Below are 21,500 nucleotides of genomic sequence, written 5' to 3'. Positions count from 1 at the left end.
CAACAATTAGAACAGACATACAGCGATTACCGAATGGCATCATGCAGAAGAGTTAACGCTCAGATGCTACTGGATCGGTAACAACAACAACAACAACAGTTTTAAAAGGGAGTAGATTTGTAGCAGGCACAGTTACACAGGCGAATAATCAGGCACCAGATGAGAATCAGATGAACTAAATATCTCAACAACCATTCTCCCGACTTTGATGAAGTTTCCACATCTGAAAGAACATTGTGATCTCTGTACATGAACCAAAAATCGGCGATATTTAAAGCCAATGATAGAAATTTTAAAAGCCTAATAAACATAGAATTAATTAGTGAAAATTGAGAACATTTTGCACACAAAGTAAAATGGGCAAATATAATAGCATTTAGTTCGGGTTTTCGCAGACCATGAGAGGGAGACTTGGTCTTTCTTTCTGGTATGGAATATCGTTGTTAAAGTGAGGATGCTGCCAATATTTAGTGCCAAAAGTGTCGATTACGCCATGACCTGCCTGCAGCTGATGTGTGCAGGAGCGGCCAGTGACCTCCATGTAACCTGACAGGGAGCAGTTCCAACGGTGATTTAATAACTTCCAGATATTGCTGGGCTGATAAATTAAGAGGCACGATTTCGGCTAGTTTTCAGCGCTGTGAATAAAACCGGAAGAATTTTTTCTTTTTTTAAACATTGCGTCTCGGAATCCCTGTTATAGGCCTAAGCGATTTGTCGCTGTTGGTCCCTGTTATGGCCGATTAATTTTACTAAAGAATAAGAGAAAGAAAAAACGGGGATTTGACACATCCCTGTTATAGCCGGATCCCTGTTATTCCAGGGTCTGTTATACGGATTCCAGTAAAAGAGCATTTTAGGTGCGTAAATTATTATTATTAGACTCAATGTACAACAAAAACATATTACTTGCATTTGTAGGAAATTATTAGACCCATTATAGTATATATATATAACAATAACCGTTAATTGAATAGATCAGCGCTACACGGAAATTGCACAGGGCAATTCGGCACAAACCCATGATCTCTTCCCATCCTATCTCCATGAATTTGTTTTTCGTAACAGGTTTGGTAACAAGGACATGTTTCTTGTCAGCTAAGAACTATAGCTGACAATTATTCCCTAGATCTATAAATTATGTGAGCATAGACCTGCATGTCAGACTGAACCAGATAGTCTGAAAATTTTGCGCATCCCCCCCCCCTCTTCCCCCTCCAAAAAAAATTTAAGAGCTTTTGTGTGTGTCATAAAACAGCAGCACTTGTAGAGGTACTTGTACATGATGGGGGGCATCAACACCCCAAAAAGAACATGCAATTTGGCCCTTCAGGAATGTAAAAAAGCCAGCAGGTCCAAAATGGGGGAAAAAAATAAAAAAACCACACACCCCAAAACAAACAAGGAGCATAATTTTCTACATTGCTATAATAGGGTTTGATACAATAACACAATAGAATAGTTCATATGAATCCTCCAAATAATAATTTAGATAAATCTAGATCTAGAAGAACAATTGAATAGGAATAGGCCTTGAACAAAATCCACATCTGAACAGAGGGCAGGGACTCAGCCGAGTCTAATAATTTTTATGCCCCTGATGAAAAGCACTTTTGCAAACATTAACATTACTGCATAACCTTTAATAGGGTTTGACACAAAAGAATTGAAATATGAATCCTCCACAGAAGTCTAGATCTATATAAAAAATGTAAACCTAGTAGAACAAGTGAGTAGGCCTTCTTGAATGAATCCACATCCGAACAATCAGTCAACTGACAAAATTCAAAATGGCCGCTCGAGCATGAAACTAAAAAAAAGTAAATCTAATTTACGTCATTGAATTTTTTTCGTATTCCTACTTCTACTCCGATTCCGACAATTATGTTGGAAACGCTGATGTTGACTGTCGGCACGAAAACGAAAGTGCAGACAAAGCTGACCAGAGAAAAGGGGGTGTTGGCGATTGGCCAGGCCTCGCACTTCGCATGTCGACTAATACAGGTGCACTTAGCAAAAACATCGGCGGGGTCGCGATTGTCAGATTTCGGACGATGTCGGCAAACATGCAGGTCTAGTGAGTATTAACAAGTTATTGTATTGTTTGATTCTAGTAAAGTGATACAAACGCAAGTAGGGTCTATTAAAATGTGTTATTGGTGTACATTGGGTCTAATAATTTACGTACCTAAAATGCACTTTTACCTGGATTCCACTGTATATATAATACTGACCTCTCTGTTGTCGCCTCATTTTGTAATATGCTGAAGGAGCTTGGAAACTGCTGGTGTAAGGACACAAGGTGCAAACCGCTGAAGGAGCTTGGAAACGGTCAGTGCAAACCACGCGCTGCGCAAAATCATCATTATATGTTTATATAATCACGATCAGATGACGCGGCGGGCATCCCCCTTGCGAGGTCAAACAAGGCGGCTGTTACTATAAATATCGGCCAATGGCGTTTAGTTGTCGTTCTCTAGCAATCTGCTTGTCAAAAAAAGAAAACAAACACGGCGTGATCTAGATCTAGTCAACAGTTACTGGCAAGGGAAACCCAAGAACCTCGGGGGAAACCGCGGAGGACGACAAAAACAGATGGCGGAAATAGGTCATCTATATTTGGGCTAACCACAGAGGTGTGCTAGGTGCTCGCTGTAGCGGCAATTGTTTACTTTCTCGCGTTTAATTCCGGTAATCAACAATTGCTGCACCTAGACGAAACTCTATGCATCTCCAACTGGAATATTCAAAACTCTGCACTTTGCGCTGAGTTAAAAATATGTAAACCACGGCAATTTCATCATTTAATTTTGTAGGTAGTAACATATTGGCTTTAGACCTTCCTTACAGATTTTGATGGCCAAAGAGTATAATTAATATAGATTTCAGAGTGGTCACTAGTTACACATGCCATTAAACGTAGAAAAGACGCATCTTTCTGATTGGCTGCTAAGTTTAGTACTGTGATGTCATCACTTCCTGGGATACCCACATGGAACGACGTGTTTTTGGTAAAATTTCGGATTTCCTAAATCTAGAATCTAGATCAAGATAGTAAGCCAACTTGGACATGATGGAAGACCGCACGAAAATTGCCGTAAAGACGCAGGAGGATTAGATCTAGATATCTAAATCTAGTCTAGATCTACCCCCCCCCCCCTCCAGTATTTTTAATCACTAATATATTTTACGGAGTGCTTATTGGCCCACAGGGGCATATAAAATTTCCCCTAGAACATTTATTATTTGCCCACAAAATTGCGAGTTATGTCCCCTATGTTTGGTCTTTGGTCCCCCGTCCCCCCCCCCCCCCCAATCAACAAAGTCCATCAACCACATATTTTAAATTGAGAAAGTATAGTTTTCCAATCTAACGCTACAAATAAAAAGATGAACAATAGAGTATCTAAGAAGTAACGCATCTTCATCTTGTTATCCAACACAGTATACACAGAGTAAACAATGAAATAACTCAATTATATACCGTAATCTATTGTTTGGCGAAAGAACCAAGCTCACATCCAGAGAGTCTAAATTCTAAATGAAATACTGTTCGCAGACGATCAAAGTCTACAGCATACAATAACACTGAACTGCAGGAACACGGTGACAAACAAATCTGTAGAAATGTGTGCGAGATGGAATGCCTCAGGAAAACATTAACAAGAAGACATAAAGTGAGAAAAAGTAAAAGAGAACAAGTTGGGACAACACCATGTATGAAATACATTGAAAAAACAACGTATTAAATGGCCCATGTGGGCCAATAAGAGCAGCCTATATTTAAAAAAAAAATAAAACAACTTCAAAGCAAATCTACAAATTAGGCCTATAATTTATGGGACTGTTGGTCAGTCGGGAGGAGGAGAAGAGAAAAAAAAAGGGAGTGTATACAGACCCGGTAACCGGGAACACAGTCAAAGTATACAGACCCGGTAGAGGAACTCTTTTGTGATTTCGGAAAGTTTCAGCACCCTCTTGGCTCAGGGTAGAGACCTAGGTTCTTCTAGATCTATGGCCTAGGTCTAGATCTAGACCAAGGAGATTAAAAAGTTAAGACTAAGCTCCTTGATCTAGACAGACAGACATAAATCATTGATCTAGTAATGAGGCAAGCCTAGATCTAGATCTCTAAATGAAGATTGCGCAAGTCTTTTCGATGAACGATCGTCTTTCCTCTGTTTTGGAGTTGGAGGAATCAAAACTTGAAGAAAGGCCGTCTTTATTCGGACTCGAGTCCGAATAACATTTTTTCATATTCTGACTCGAGTCCAAATCAAAAAAATTCTTATTCCGACTCCAGTCCGAATATGAAAAAATGTTATTTGGACTCGGGTCCGGAAAAAAGGAAGTGTCTTCGTTCTATAGGTCTAAAGTTCAGTGCTTCCAATTTTTCGCCATTTTTTAGTTTCCCTCACACCCAAGGAGATTAAAAGTAATGGAGGATGCTCTGTGGGCGGCACCGCACGCCTGATAGGAGCCCTCTCTCGCGGCGGAACTGTGGTCTACCTGCGCTGCGCGTACGCACTGAAATCTAGATAAGAAAGAAGGTTTTATTCCGAGATCCTTGAGATTAGGCAAGTCAATTAGTAAAAATGCCTTGCACCTGTGTTGTATTTAAGTGTAAAAACCGATATGATGCTGCAGTGGACCGAAGTTTTCACAGTAAAGTTTTTTTCCTTTTAAAAAATTTGAATAAAAGTGTTTTTATGCCCCCAGCAACACAATTTAACATTCATAAGAGGCTGGCTCCGGCGCTACCTGCCAAGGCCAACCCAGGCTGAAAGGGATACAACACCCCAGCAGAAAGACAGAGATACTCAATTTTTAAAAAGTATTCTTATTCTTATATATAATATATATAATTATTATATATGCGTATACATATAAATATTATGTATGTTGTGTGTATTTATTTTATATACATATTATACATTTTAATTAAAGATATTGCTTTCCATTGTGTGTGGAAACTAAATGCTACTGTTGTCTAAATGTAGATATCTAGAGGCTCCATTAGAATATGAAATCAATACTCAACAACAATAATGATGAATATTTTTTATGTTAAAGTTAAAGAAACACCACACCATATCAGATGAGGGGAGAGGGTAGGGTGGGGTGGATAAGAGTGTGAGTCTTGTTATATATAGAACTATACTCGGTTTAATTCTATTGTTGTAGTCTTCACCTGAGATCCCACAATCAATCATTCCGGTTCACTTAAGATTCTGCTGTTAAAAAATAAACCAAACGAAGCAACAACAAATTTTACTACACAAGAGTCATCACTAAGATAAATTATCCCCCTCTGGAGTGTAATAAGGCAGGGACTAAAAACGCTGCTTTCCATATTATATTATTATATCATACTTTACTGAACAAAACAAAAAAAACCCTTCAAAGGTCATCCACGCTCATGCATGCGATCACACCTCCAAAGGTGCTGTTATCTCTTTTTTTAAAATAAAAATTATATTTGAAATCATTGTGCGCTCCACTTTGTGAAAACCAGGAAACAAAATTATTGTAATAAATAATATTATTCTCTAATCTTTATAGACCAAGACATACTGTTAGCAATCAGATAAAGCTGGCATCGACCCTCTTTTGTGTTCACTATTCCTTACACATAAATTTAGTTATGGCACACACCTAGAATCATGCAATCATATCTTAATTTCAGTTTAAAAGTATATTTTTGTCCTTTTCTTATAATTAAATATTTTAACATCTTGAAAGATTATCTTTATAATTTGGTATGTTTGATAATCTTATGTTACTCGGACAAGTTTTTTTTCTTATTTTACACATCTTTTTTATTTTTAAACTAGATTATAACATAAAACTCTTAAAGAATTGAACAGTCTGTATCACACACAGAATTTATTATTTTTTTCTCCCAGTCATTATCCGTCAGCCCGTCAGTTGATCACAATCTCTCTCTCTCTCTCTCTGTCTGTCTGTCTCTCTCTCTCTCTATTTAATTTTTCCCATTCTCCTTCGTCACTTCCCAAGGCCCGCCCCTCTTCTTTCATCCAAGCCCCATCCCCTCTTCCTTGCATGCATTCCCCCGCCACGCCCACCCCCACAACGTGGCCCAGCCAGATAAGATTCTATAAAAAGAAACGCCACAGTTCGTGATTTAGCCCACAGTCGGCGGCCATATTTGATCCCCAACGCGGTGTACTGCTCGTGGCGCCGCGAAGAGAGAGAGGAGGCTCCATTAGTTCTAAACTCCTTGCTCACACCTTATCTGCCGATCCAATGCCCGCCGGCTCATTGATACGCCCCCCCCCCCCCACGTTTCCCACTTTCTTTGTTGTAGTAAAAGGTAAAATTGAAAATTAGCAGACCACCTGGCACCTGCACATTATGAGCTGTGTAAAAAAATAAAGACCGATTCGTTCAAATACACTGACAAGCCTGTGTCATCTCGATTATTTACCAAGAAAAAGTTGTGTTGCTGTGTAGAGCCGAGCTACGGCAACTTTTGATTCCGTAGACCAGCGCACAATTCATTACGTAGATCTACGTCAAGACTAGCTTATTGTAATATGATCAGTTGCCAGGGGATAAAAGACTGACGCGCGTATGCGACGTTCAACGCCCGGACCGATAGTGCCCCCCCCCCCCACCTCCCCGACACGCACACACAGCCACACGTGTGCAGGCCGCCCACCCGACCCCGACTCACGCTAACGAGCCATCTTTAATTGCTTCTGGTGACCTCTTGAGAAATAAACATTTATTAGAAGCGCTATAACTTTTCAGGCTGGCCTCAAATTCATCATAAAATAAAAACTCGGCTCCTGCACAAAACGCCATAAATTGCCCTCAGTGATCCCGACCTCTACCCAGCCTGAGGCGAGTCACGAGTGAGGCAGGACAGGAAGCAGGGTTGGTGATTTTTTTGATAAAAATAAAAAAATTTGATTTTTTAAATTTAAATCAGATTTTTTAAATTTAAATCGGATTTTTTTTTTTTTTAATGTCGACACAGTTTGGGATTTTTGGTGGCTAAAAGTATGTTCTTTTAGTGCAAAATGCATTGTCTTTAACTAATGATTAATTTAAGCAACTGCAATTTTAGAAAGCCTTAATCTGCTATATCAGGGAATTACGGCTACAGACAAAAAATGAAGAAAATGTCAGTCTAAAAGGAGGGGGGGGGGGGGGGGGGGTAATTATGCATAGAGATAAATTTGCATTTTATTTTTATTACAGTGTGTGTGTGAGCACGCGCTTGTGTTTGTCTAAAAAGAAAAAGAAAATGCTAATTTCAATTATGAAAAAAAAGTAAATTGAATGCTGTATTATTTTACTACTTACAGTGACAGGGCAATTTTAGTCTACTAAACCTTATATCTGTTTTATAAAACCAAGGAAAGGAATTCTGAATGTTTAAAGATGTAAAAACAGAAGAAAAAATTTGTAAAGTGATTTAAATCACTGAGTTTTATTTTTAAAATAAAGTTGATTTAAATTTTTAAAAATCAACTGATTTAAATCGACCCGATTTAAATCAACCCAACCCTGGTTTTCAATTATGAAAAAAAAGTAAATTGAGAACTGTATTATTTTACAGTGACAGGGGGGAAAGCAGACTTTTTAAATGATTATATTAGTCTAGTAAACCTTATAATCTGTTTAAAATAAAACCAAGGAAAGGAATTCTGAAAGTTTAAATATGTAAAAACTGAATAAATTTTTTTGAAAAGTGATTTAAATCACCGATTTTTATTTTTAAAATCAAATTGATTAAAAATTTTTTTAAATCAACTGATTTAAATCAACCCAGCTCTGATTTCAATTATGGAAAAAAAAGTAAATTGAATACTGTATTATTTTACAGTGAAAGGGGGGAAATCAGACTTTTAAGCATGATTTTATATTATTTTATTAGTCTACTGAACCTTATATCTGTTTTATGAAACCAAGGAAAGGAATTCTGAATGTTGAAATGTGTACAAACCGAATAAAAATAATTTTAAAAAAAAGTGATTTAAATCACAGATTTTTATTTAAAAAATCAAGTTGATTTAAATTTAGAAAATCAACTGATTTAAATCAACCCAATCCTGACAGGAAGCCGGTGTCACTTCGTTCTTAGAAAAGAAACAATGTCATAATTTCAATCCAGCAGTCACCCTCTCTATTTCTCTGCCTCTCTCTCTCTGCCTCTCTCTCTCTTTCTCACACACACTACCGGGTTTGGGAGCTGAAACTTTCCGAAATCACAAAAGAGTTCCCCTACCGGGTCTGTATACTTCGTGACTTTGTTCCCGGTTACCGGGTCTGTATACACTTAGAAAAAAACAACTATCCGGGACCAGGATCGAACCGCTCCAAAAATCATTGCACGACTTAAAACGCAGACGCGCTGACTATTCAGCATCAGAACTTCCGAGAGAAAGGTGTAGGCTAGATAAAAGCATCATATATATATGATACACACTTCCATCTTTGGTGCCATGCAGTTGGCTATACTTAGATGTAGTCACGTGATCGGAGGGGTATCCTGGTCTGACATCGAACAAGATGGGCGACTTACCTAAAAATAGTTTGCGTCTTTTTACGTTTAATATTAATCTAAATCGCATGTCTTGTTATGCGGGTGGGTGGGGGGTGGGGTCCCTTGCCTTACCATAATTTGATGTTTTGCAGTCAGGTTGCATCCCTGTTCTTTGTGTCGCCTAATTTGGTCATCAAGACTTCTGGATTTCTTCTCTGGATGTAAACAAATGGATCGTGGACTTGGCTCCGTGGACTTTAACGAACGGTAGGCCTACGATTTTTGGCGAACGGAAACAAGATCACCGCACTTCCTTCCTCAAATTCCCGAGTCTCTGACGCTCTGAGATTTTTTTCAAATTCCCGGGGCCTGGCAGTAACCCAGCATACGTCCCCAGTCTCGGTAAGATTGAAGAATACCGGACCAGCAGACTGACTTTGCCTATGTCTCAACCTTAGGAATTCATAATTTTCCCGTTTTTAATACCTCTCAATGGAGAATCTCGGACCGGTAGATCTATTCATTAAAATTTTGTCAGGGGGGAGACCCCCCTGAACCCCCACAACCCTCCCCCCTCCTCCACCCCAACCACCAGCCCCACTTTCTCGCGCAATAATGTACGAGTGGTCCGGTATTCTTCGATCTTCCCCCAGTCTCACCTTGAAGTTCCTTCTTTTCCTTTCTGTGTTTCGCGAGTAAGCCCTCTTCATCCAGTAGAAATGCCGGCGACTCCTTAGAGTCTTCAAACTCATCTCCAGCCCGAGCTGCCATGACTGTTCTATGTTCTTCTGACTGACTGACTTCTGAACGGGTTGCCAGATTGAAAAACACATCGACGGCCAAATATCGGCCAAAATTCGGCAAAATCTTAAACTGCTTATTAAATAATAAAACACTATAGTCTAGTTATACTACATATGCCTAGATGTATGATTTTATACATTAAATGTGACTGTATTTTTTATCAGTTTATTGTTTGCGGAGCTTTAAATAACAGCACAATTAAAAAATTAAAGGGGAAAAGACAAAAGATTGAACTGACAAGGTAAGCAACATTGATTCCGGCAGCCCACAGAATTCTACACTTAAGTGTAGAATTCTGTGCGGCAGCCTAAGTACATTAAATTTTGTAAATATAATAAAGTAATATTCACAGTCTTCCTCACTTACTGATAACAGAAACTGTTCAACATTACTGTCGATAAAGTAGCCTGCTGTTTGTCGTATAAGGCCCTACTCTAAAAGGGACTTTAGGAAGTAAAGCCTTTTATTTTCCGTATTCTAGACAATTTGCACTTTGTTGAAACAAAAAGTAACTTATTTAGAATTAATAATAAAATTTAAATCCCACCTATAGATCTATGTGTCAACTAGGCCGTACCACGTGTTTGTTAGATTAAACAAAAATCCAGCATGTCAGCCTCTTTAGGTGTGCTGGTGCAGCTTTCATCTTTGCTGGGTGTGGCCTGGACCTTGTTTAACCTCCTGGTATGGCAATGTTGACAATGTCAGATTTGAATCTTTTTTAGCATTTCGCAGGTGTCACTTGAAAATTAGTATGGCATTTTTTTATCCCTGTGACAAGTCAAGAGTTCTGCCCTGATTCTGAGGACTTTTATTTCAGTAAGTGTTTACGGCACTTGCAACATAATACGTTCATATATTATATGAGTGCCGAAGGTTACAGATGTTACAATAATAAATTGCATTTATAAAGCGCATTTCCACAAAAAAGTGCTCAATGCGCTGTACAATAATGCAAAGAACATATGAAGCGCACAGCTCCAATAGTAATCCTCTCTCTCTCTCTCTCTCTCTCTCTCTCTCTCTCTCTCTCTCTCTCTCTCTCTCTCTCTCTCTCTCTCTCTCTCTCTCTCTCTCTCTCTTCAGTACATCCTTGAGTAAAGACAATCCCACAAAGCTTACCCAGACACCCTCGCACACATTGATGCATTCACACAGTCATAAATTCTTACAGAACAGAACAGCATGAATAAACGATACTGGGAGAACATAATAGATACTGAGAGAACATAATAATATTTGTATTGGGAATGTCGGAAATTACAGATTGAAGCTGGACTGAAACAAATGCGTTTTTAGTGCCGATTTAAATTTTGATAAAGAGGTGTTACGAGAGAGTAACAATTTAAACACAAAAAAGGAGGAGAGATAAGGACGGTGTTTGATAGGAAGGAAGAAGCAAACCACCCCAGCCGCCAACAAAACTGAACAATAACAATGACAATCCTTATTATCATCTCGCAGGGAGAAATATTTTGTCTTAGTCGTTAACAATGGCAGTATAGATGTTATAAAGGTTAAGTGCACTCACGCATACACGCAAAACAAGACAGGACATTAGTAAATACATGTCTCACGTGCTGGGACAACCCGCTCCGTAAAACATTCTCTTCTCTCTCTCTCTCTCTCTCTCTCTCTCTCTCTCTCTCTCTCTCTCTCTCTCTCGCTCGCTCTCTCTCGCTCTCTCTCTCTCGCTCTCTCTCTCTCTCTCTCTCTCTCATTTGTAGCACTGTGTGTTCAGTAACCTCACTCACTGCAGTTGGTACGAATGAATAATGTCAATATCTGTCTGCTCTTGCTTTGTGGAACTGTATCGTTTCCTGCTGGTCGATAAAGTTGAAATTCCGATGTCAGTGGATGGCTATGGTCACTAAACAAGCATTATTTCCGTGCGCCTTTTTTTTAGAACATGTATCTTATGCAGGTATTCAAAGTTACTTGGGTCTCTACCAATTGTTTTTGATGCCTTTCTGATCAACTTGTTTATTTTTATGATATGTTGCCTTCCCAAATTGCTACCATAGCAAGTGATACCAAAATGTATCATATTCTCAATTTGTGGTGGTGTAGAATATCTGAAGGACGGATGGATTCAGATTGAAAGACCTAAGTTTCCTAAGAAAGTCCAGCCTCTGATTTACCTTTTCAACGATATTGTTTACGTCATGATTTTGCAAAGTCAATTCGTTGTCGATTTTAAGATCGAGATATTTGTATGAATCCGTGTTTGCTTCTTGTTCAGTTACGAGTGGTGGGATTGTTGGTTTTTTTCTTCTGAAATAAAAATAATTTCCTTTGTTTTTGAGAGGTTCACTTTTAGAACATTTGATTTGCACCATTTAAAAAACATACTTATTTATTCGAAATACTCTTTTTCATCAAGGTTTATTATTCCAATAATAGCGTAGTCACCTGCAAACTTAATTAAGCGTGCAGTTTTATATTTACTTCTATGATCGTTGGTACATAATACTGTCAAGTATTCTGATGTGCATCCGATTTCGGGGTTTTGTTAAGATGAATGTGACGAGCGATACGTACATTTTCTTTCGACTGTTGCATTGCTTATTGGCCTACTGGCATCGCAAGGCAATCAAGGGCATACCGAGCATTGTCCTTAATTGAGCCTTGAAGTTTTAAGCCTTTTCGAGGACAATAAGCTTTATAACACATTATTAATGTTGTTCTTCTATTCCTCATTTCTAAACCACCCCCCCCCCTCCCCGAAAAAATCTATATATAAAAAAAACCTGATAGCGTCCAAATCAGCTAAAATCGGCCAAATTCGTCCAAACGGCCAGCGGCATTCTATCGGCCATGACTGCTTTTAAAAAAAGCCAAATTTGTCAAATTTGGTAAAAAACCGGCCAATCTGACAACCCTGCTTTTGAAGTGAAGCAAAGATAGTGAATAACAAGATGGGCCAGTCAGCCAAAAAAGTGTCCACAGGAAGTATGCTCTTTGCTTCAGATGGCGCTGTAGTCTGTTTTGAAGCTCTCTTTCGTTTTTCCAGAAGAAGAATAGGAATAGCACCTCCTTGCGTGCGCAGATCGACTGCTGTTCATCAGCAGTTCGGGTACGTTCAGTGCGCAGTTTTATTTTTATTTTATTTTAATGACCTCTCGCCTTTCATTCTAAAGTCAAATTAAACGAAGAAAACCATCACCCTTTCCTCCGGTAGAGGTTTTTTGTCAGCGTAACCATTTTAAAAAAGCGTTCTTCCGAAATTTACCCCCAAACTTGCTAGTTTCACTTTGATTTTTAAAAACTCAAGTAGGGTAACTCTGTTCGCAAAGAGTGCGCTTTTGTGAAGAGGGCGCCACCAAATTTTGAGGACACTTTTTTAATTGGCTCAAAGAGAGAAGTGGCCCATCTTGTTATCATTGAGTGAAGTTGAGCTGGAAGTTTGGGCTAGTGAAGGGCCGATACCACAATTTAGGTATCGATGTCGATACCTAGTACTTTTTCAAGATATCGATACCGATACCTCGATACTTAATGCTATTAGTAACATACGCCGGGGGTAATAAAAAAAGACAAAAATACAACTATACTTTTCCAAGTATTTAGGTAATCGTGTCTAGACAAGTTGTGACTATTTAGCTGAGACTCAAACAATAATTATTTGTAAAAGAGAGAGAGAGAGAGAGAGAGAGAGAGAGAGAGAGAGAGAGAGAGAGAGAAATAAATACCCAAATATGAGAATAAAAACAAAAATTAAGTAAAGTATGGGAGGAAAGTCAACTTTGCAGAAAATGTTAGTATTGGAAAATAAAAACACAAGAGTTCTAATAAGGCAATTCAATTTACCAGATTTTTAGCAACTTTAAATTAAACCAATGAGGATAAATCAGGGTTGTCAGTGAAGATTTTGCAAAATCACTAGATACATTTTTGTTAAAAAATCACTAGATTAATTTAAAACGCTTGCCCCCTACGAAAACTTATCAGTTTTGTTAAACAAAAAATTCTCAAAGTCCAAGTCTTGCTTTGGCAGCCCTGGGATAAATAATACATAGGTATCGATGTTAAGAGCAGGTATCGGTACCAATACCGATACCTGTAGGTATCTAAGTATCGAGTACCTGGTATCGATACCTGCCCATCACTAGTTTGGGCTTGGGGCTTGGAGCGAGGAGGTGGTTGCCATGTAAAGCTTGGAGCCACAGAATTCTACACTTATCTCTGTGCTTGGAGTTCACTCTTCAAAAAAGAAAAATATAATGAAATTGAAGTTATACTAAACCGGTAGAATCAAGGAGATTTTAGTTTCAATGTCGCAATTATTGCTCTACGTAGTGATATCTTTCAGTCTTTGTTTATTGTCTAAAATATAAAAAAACAACTAATTTCAAAGGAAAGAAAATATTTTCCACTTATTTATAGATCTAGATATCTAGATCTAGTTCTTCTTTGCCTAAATACGTTCACAACTTTAAAAATATACCCTACCACAAACGGATTGTATAAGAGGTATGTAAAATTATATGTACACCGACCAAACCGGAAATACTGCATGACTTCTCAGAAACTGAAAGAAGGCTATCAGGCGTAAACAAGAGGTGGATCTGATCTTCTTGAGTCTTGAACACCGTGGCCACAGTACATTACGTACGCTGTTATATTCAGTAGACCTTTGTGCATCTCATCGCTTCATCATGGTAAGGGCATTTGAAAGAGCCTCTAGTGTGTTCTTTTTTTTTTTATTTGCTTCTGGGTGGATTATTATTATTATTAGGAAAGTGGCTATTCTCACCCGCCCGGAAGTTCTCGCAAGATCAACTCCTCCCCTCTTCTCTCTCTCTCTGTCTCTTTCTGAATACTGTCTATCGGTGTGGACGATCAAATTGACCAAAACAAAGTTAAAAAATGATGTTAAAATACAAAAGTAAAATAATTTGGTTGTCTACAAAGATGCTACGACTATTTAACTTTTCGAATCGAGCCGAACTACGCGGGTCGCCATTTTGTTTTGCCCGGAAATTCTCGCGCTACTCCTCTCTCCCTTTCTCTCTCTCTCTCCACTGCCCACAGACAAAATTGTACGCTTTTAGTAGGCTACAGTTGTAATGGAACGTTTGTTCACGGTACAGAATTCTACAATTTTTCTGTTATCACAGTGTAGAATTCTGTGGTTTAGGGTGAACGCAAAATTTGGTGAACGCGCACTGGGTGAGAATAGCCACAAGACTCGCCTGCACTATTCTCACTCCGGGTGAGAATAGAGGTGGCCTATTATTAGATCCAGATCTAGATATATATAGATCTAGAATCTAGATCTAGATATATAAATCTAGATCTAGACTCTAGACTTTATGCCCTAGGCCCTAGCTAGACTTATACTTCTTATATAATATATAGCGCAGGTGAGCCTTTTGGCTTCTCACCCGTTGTGCGTTCACCGTAGTTATAGCCCGAGGGCAGGCCAACCAGTGTAGCGTTCACCCTGAACCACAGAATTCTACACTGTGATAACAGAATTGTAGAATTCTGTTCCATGAACAAACGTTCCAGCGCTCTTGTGTTACTACTGTTGGGTAGTCTAAAACTAATCTAAAAGCGTGCAAAAAGCAATGTTGTCTGTGGGCAGTGGAGAAAGAGAGAGAGAGGAGTAGCCTAGCGCGAGAAATTCTGGGCAAAACAAAATGGCGACCTGCGTAGTTCGGCTCGATTTGAAAATTTAAATGGTCGTCTCGAGTCCGAATAACAATTTTTTCATATTCGGACTCGAGTCCGAATGAAAAAATTTCTTATTCGGACTACAGTCCGAACATGAAAAAACGTTTTTCGGACTCGGGTCCGGAAAAAAAAGGAAGTGTCTTCGATCTATAGATCTCGTTCAGTGCTTCCAATTTTCCGCCAATTTTTAGTTTCCCCCACACCTTTTCTGCCGATCCGATGCCCGCCGCCTCATTGATACGCCACCCCCCCTTGTTTCCCACTTTCTTTGTTGTAGAAAAAGGTAAAATTGAAGATTAGCAGACCACCTGGCACCTGCATATTATGAGCTGTGTACAAAAAAAAAGACCGATTCGTTCAAATACACAAGCCTGTGTCATCTCGATTGTTTACCAAGAAAAAGTTATGTTGCTGTGTAGAGCTGAGCATGTATACGGCAACTTTTGATTCCATAGACCAGCACACAATTCATTACGTAGATCTACGTCAAGACTAGCTTATTATTGTAATAATGATCAGTTGCCGGGGGAAAAAAGACTGACGCGTATGCGAAGTTCAACGGTGCCCCCCCTCCCCGACACGCACACAGCCACACGTGTGCAGGCCGCCCATCTGACCCTGACACACGCTAACGAGCCATCTTTAATTGCTTCTGATGACCTCTTGACAAATAAACATTTATTAGAAGCGCTATATAACTTTTCAGGCCGGCCTCAAATTCATCATATTGCCCAAAGTGATCCCGGTCTCTACCCAGCCAGAGGCGAGTCACGAGTGAGGCAGGACAGGAAGCCGGAGTCACGAGTCACACGAAGTTGGAAGTCGGAAGTGATGTTTATGCTGGACAAGAATCAGAGTCCGAATAACATTTTTTCATATTCGGACTCGAGTCCGAATAGTCACTTCGAATTTAAATAGCTGTAGCATCTTTGTAGACGACCTAATTAATTTACTTTTGTGTTTTAACATCGTTTTTTAACTTTGTTTTGGTCAATTTGATCGTCCACACCAATAGACAGTATTCAGAAAGAGACAAAGAGAGAGAGAGAGAGGGGAAGAGTAGATCTTGTGAGAACTTCCGGGCGAAACAAAACTTGCGACCCGCGTAGTTCAGCTCGATTTGGAAAGTGAAATAGCTATAGCATCTTTGTCAGACGATCGAATTAGCTTACTTTTGTGCTATTATAACCGTAAACGTCATTTTTTTCTTTGCTTTTGTCAATTCGATCGTCCACACCGATAGACAGTATTCCGAAATTAGGAAGAACAGGTCTTGTTTCTCACCGGATGAGAATAGCCGATGCTGGCAAGTCTCACCCGGGGTGAGAGGTCGATCGTATTTTTATTCTCACCCCGGGTGAATATAGTCACTTTCTTAATTAAAGGGAGTGTATACAGACCCGCGGGTAACCGGGAACAAAGTCACGAAGTGTAGCATAGCCTACAGACCCGGTAGGGGAAATCTTTCGAAGTGACTATTTATCCGAAGGCTTGGGAAAATAAACCTGATCTCTATTTCTCTGAACGCCTTTTGTTCTCGAGATTTTTTTGTTATTTGCGAGATTTAGGCGTCAGATTTTCATTCTGCCTTTCTGCGAGTGTGATGTCAAGGGACATGACTCTTATCATTACTATGGGGACAAGATAATTAAGGGAGTAGCACTCCCTTGGATGACGTCACATTGAGAGGCGGGAAATAAGCCGACGTCGTCTGAGAGAGACTCACTGAGGGTCATTCGAACACAGGACCACGACAAGACAGCATTAATCCTGGACGTGGGGCCCCCTGACAGACCACGACTCATCGGACCGCCAGGTAACTTTACACGGTGTCAGAAGTGGCTACTGAACGGCCAACAAGTGCTAGAAAACACCCAAAGTCAACAAAGTGCTAGGGTTTATCTATCAAGAGCAGTGCTCTGTGAGAGTAGAAAGCTAGACTAGAAAAGCACAAGTTTAGGTTAGGCAGGTAAGTGTTTGAAAACGGGAAGGATGATATAGATCTAGAGCTAGAAACTAGAGATGTAGATAGAAGTAGATCAGGTAATAAGCCTGGATTAACTAGAATCTAGATGTTTTGAACTATGAACAGTGTTGAGTTGGAACTGTGACTTGTTTGTTAACTGAACTGGTTTAGGTAGAGTCTGGAGATTCTAGATCTGGCAGATATTGTATCTGGATCTGGATGCGGATCTGGATCAAGAAGCAAAACCGTTTTCTCTTGTGGTTCCTCATCAACTACTCCTGCCACTGAAAGAAAAGGTAAAAGAAGAGCTTGAGAAGATGGTGGAGCGAGAAGTTATTGAGCCAGTTTCAGAGCCAACAGACTGGTGTGCCCCCATTGTTGCCATTCCCAAGCCAAACGGAAAAATCAGGTTATTTGTAGACTTCACCAAGTTGAATGAAAGTGTGGGAAGAGAAAATTTTCCTCTATCTACAACAGATCAGCTGTAAGTTCAACTAACACCATACACGGGAGGTACTGCTTCATGAGATTGCCTTTCAGAATCAGCTCAGGACCAGAGGTCTTTCAAAGGGACATGACCCAAATCTTGTCAGGCATTCCTGGAGGGGTGGACGACATTGACAATGTCTTGACCAGAGGAAAGGATAAGGAAGAACACGACAGTAGACTTCAAAGAATAAAGCATGCAGGAGTCACCCTAAATGAAAAGTGTGTTTTTTGCATCAAATCCATCAAAATCCTCGGACACGTCATATCCAAAGAAGGCATACAAATACAGTCGAACCTGCCCTGACGGCCACCTCTATAAGACGGCCACCTGTACAAACGGCCACTTTTCATTTCCTCCCTTGCATTTTTTCTATATAATTTAACTGTATAAAACGGGCACCTGTCCAACGCGGCCGCGGCCACCATATTTTAACACACAACCCCTATTACACGAAGCAACAACACTTGTCTTAGACGGCCACCTTAGTGACTCCATTACATTTTGTCATAACTTGTGCATTAGCCCCTGCCTTGTGGGCGAGCCGTCGTAATCCAATCACCTGTTGTTGTTAGGCAGTCCCTCCAACCGATCATGTTACGTAGGATAGTCAAGTGCAGAAATAATGTATGGTGGCCTGGACAGTCACAGCAAATCGAAACGTTGGTTACAAACTGTCCAGACTGTGAAAAAGAAAGAAAGGTCAGCCCAGAGCCATTGAAGCCGACAGTCACTCCAGACTACCCATGGCAAAGGGTGGGTATGGATCTTTTTGTGTGGAAAGGTCAGACATATATCTCCTGACAGTAGACTATTACTCGAGGTGGATTGAGATAGCTTGTCTAAGAGAACCTACTGCTTCAAATGTCGTGGAACATTGCAAGTCAATTTTTGCTAGATATATGGAGTACCTGAAATCGTCATCTCAGACAATGGATTCCAGTTCGTTACACACGAGTTTCAAAAGTTCTCACAGTACTATGGTTTAACGCACCTGAGAAGCAGCCCTCTACATCCTCAGAGTAATGGAGAAGCTGAAAGAGTCGTCAAAACTATCAAACTGTTACTGAGTAAGTCTGATGATCCTTACTTACCTCTCATGAACTACCGCTCCACACCTTTACAGCAAGGACAGAGCCCAGCAGAACTTCTAATGGGTAGGAAAATCAGAACAAGAGTGCCCATTTTACCAGAAAATTGGTCTCAAAGGGGGAGGGGGGGGGGAGAAAGGCAGGTGTTCTGGAAGATTGACGCAGCTTTCAGGCAGAAGCAGAAACAGGATTATGATCGAAGACATTGCACCAAGCCCATGTCAGACTTGTTAAAAGGACAGCCAGTTTGAGTTAAAACCCCAAGGGATGCCAAGGTTACGGTTGTAGACAGATCGAGAGACAGATCATACCTCTTGAAAACGAACAACGGCTTGAAGGTTCGTAATCGTCACCAGATCCGGCTGAGGACGGAAGGAAATGACAGTAACCATCTCGTGATCCCCAGAGAGTTTTCTATGTTGTTTCACCAGAGCCTGAATTACCAGCAGAGTCACCAGAGTCAGACACAACCCTTCATGATACTTCCACTAAGTCGGACTGCATAATAAAGTCGGGACGCCATGTCAGGCCTCAGCAGAGATTTGACTTGTAGGTGAAGTTTCTGCTGTGTACAGTGTTATATATTGTTCCAGAGTTTTAGTTTCAGTTTCTGGTTGGTGCGTTTGGCATTTTGAATTGTTCTTGAAATGCTTGTGAGGGGGATGTTATGTCAAGGGACATGACTCTTATCGTTACTATGGGGACAAGATAATTAAGGGAGTAGCACGCCCTTGGATGACATCACATTGAGTGGCGAGAAATAAGCTGACACCGTCTGAGAGAGACTCACTGAGTGTCAGTTGAACACAGGACCACGACAAGACAGCATTGATCCTGGACGTGGGCCCCCTGACAGACCAAGACTCATCGGACTGCCTGGTAAGTTTACATGCGAGGACTGGGAAGAAGCATTTTTTGCCTCGAATTCAATTTCTAGAGCTAAAGATTTTTAGATGTGTAAATATTCAGATACTTCAGTTGTGGTTGGAGCCACGCTCCCGGACTGTACTTCATTTGAAAATGCCCTCAAAAGGCGCTGCGAGGAAACCAGACTGCTTGACTTTGGCAGTAACCTATTTTGCATTTAGTCACCCCTAAAGCAAAGACAAAAAAATTTTTTAAAAACTCCACGCCCCCGCCCCCTACCCAACCCCCCTCTCTCTCTCTCTCTCTCTCTCTCTCTCTCACGCACACACACACACACACACACACACACTACTGGGTCTGGGCACTGAAACTTTCCGAAATCACAAGATTTTCCCTACCGGGTCTGTATACTTCGTGACTTTGTTCCCGGTTACCCGGTCTGTATACACTTCGTTAATTTAATGTAGGCCTCCTTGCCTTTATCCGGTGAGAATAACCCATGTCTCGCTATTCCCCCCCCACCCCGGTGAGAATAGCTCCCACCCCGGTGTGGGCATGAGGCGATGACTCCCCCCTGACCTCTTGCAGGCCGATAAAATCCCCCAGGTCCCAGGTGGCTTACCGCATGTCGTTGGGAAAGAATAATAATACTAATAAATGTAAAATCATTTTTCGCCTCTCCAGTAAAAAAAAGAAGGGTTCACAATTTAAAATTATAGTTCAAGGAACCGAGAGCGTGCACAAACGTAACGAGACATGAGCATGAGACAAGCTCTTGCACGGCGGTAGAAAAGTTGTATATTTTTCAGATCAAATGGGCGAGGTCGTTAAATTTTGTTTAACTAGTTTAATAATTAAGTTAAGCAATCCAGGCTCCTTTCTTCACTTTCATTTTTTTCTTTTATTCTACTTTCTTTTTCTTTTTTCTTGCCTCTTCTTTCCCTTCCTTCTTGAACATTTTGAGTTTTGAGCCAAGAAAAAGCCAGAGAGCTGAATGAAATTCTCTGGGCCAGACTAAATCCAAAAAAGGCAAATTTGTGGGATTTGGCTCCAAAATGATAACCCTGACTGTGACTATTTGGACATGAACAGTGACGGAAATGATGCTGTGGAGAATCAGCCCTGACACCCCCCCGCCCCCCCAGGGTTATGCCTGCTAACCTCAGCTCTGATCCCTTTATTTTCATTTCCGGTAAAACGAGGGGGTGAGAATAGCGAAACATGGGTTATTAACCACTTCCTTAATTTAAGGCCACCTCTATTCTCACCAGGGTGAACGTAGCCTCAACAACGCCTGCAAACTGCATTCAGGGCGCCGTGAACATAGCCTGCCGACTACATTCACGGTGCCGTGAACGTAGCCACTGCGTAATATAAAACAACAACTAGTTGTTTCCCCATCATCTGGGTCCTTGAAATATGACGACTGGTGCTGTGTAAAGAGAGTCAAATTACTTCTCTCTCGAGAGAGGGAGCGTTTTTATTAGTCTCATCAGATTGTTACATTTCTTATGAAAGTGTGATTCTGACTGCAATTCTCTGACCAAATTGACATCATAATATTATGGATCCCTGTAGTCGAGCTGGGTGAATTGTAAGTTAGGGAAAGTAAAAATAAACTCACTTCCGAAGAGGATACATCATAAAAATCTCATTGAGACCAAACCTTGATTCCGAATAAAACAGTATTAAATCATGCTGTTGAAAACTTGTGCTTGAACAGCGCATCTCATTTGGACATTGGCGACAGTGATAAATAAAAAGTATTTAATATTTTGGCCTGCTTCAGGCGTTCCACAACCCCATGAGATGAAAGAAAACGAAGCGTGCTTACAGAATTAAAGTTGGGATATGGGATATGGAAAATTGGATGTTGTACATGGTTAACAAGAGGTGAGAGATGGGAAACAGAAGGTGGGATTTGGAAGATGGGACTATGTTCATATGTGTACAATAATGACTGTATAGCACCAGGTCAGCCTGAAAACGGACACAGATAGAAAATGACAGGAAACAATAATTCTTATTATAATTTTTTTTTAAACACCTCTCTCTTTCTCTCTCTCTCTCTCTCTCTCTCTCTCTCTCTCT

The 21,500-nt window shown here is 40.3% G+C and overlaps 2 protein-coding genes across 4 annotated transcripts in view; one reads left to right on the top strand and one right to left on the bottom strand.

Annotated features, from left to right (window-relative positions):
- Positions 1-9,437, bottom strand: part of LOC101864592 — a 23,603-nt gene extending 14,166 nt beyond the window's left edge. Inside the window, exon 1 of the mRNA XM_005091635.3 lies at positions 9,175-9,437. Within this exon, the coding sequence (XP_005091692.1) occupies positions 9,175-9,286 (112 nt within the window). The 5' untranslated portion in view covers positions 9,287-9,437. The remainder of the gene's footprint in view (positions 1-9,174) is intronic.
- The window catches only part of LOC101845069 (geranylgeranyl transferase type-2 subunit alpha), a 68,607-nt gene that overhangs the window by 28,238 nt on the left and 18,869 nt on the right, over positions 1-21,500 (top strand). The window contains exons 1-2 of one of the 3 annotated variants that reach the window (XM_005091639.3): positions 13,440-13,469; positions 13,848-13,980. The exons of 1 other annotated variant lie outside the window; for it this stretch is intronic. In XM_005091639.3, the coding sequence (XP_005091696.1) occupies positions 13,978-13,980 (3 nt within the window). In that variant the 5' untranslated portion in view covers positions 13,440-13,469; positions 13,848-13,977. Of the gene's footprint in view, positions 1-13,412; positions 13,981-21,500 lie in introns of those variants that run through there. One more of the 3 variants, XM_035973826.1, reaches the window with a different exon arrangement.

Source organism: Aplysia californica, unplaced genomic scaffold, assembly GCF_000002075.1.
Source record: "Aplysia californica isolate F4 #8 unplaced genomic scaffold, AplCal3.0 scaffold00033, whole genome shotgun sequence".
Classification (NCBI taxonomy): Eukaryota; Metazoa; Mollusca; class Gastropoda; order Aplysiida; family Aplysiidae; genus Aplysia; species Aplysia californica.
The sequence above is the reverse complement of the archived record's forward strand: the minus strand, read 5'-3'. Positions and strand labels throughout refer to the sequence as shown.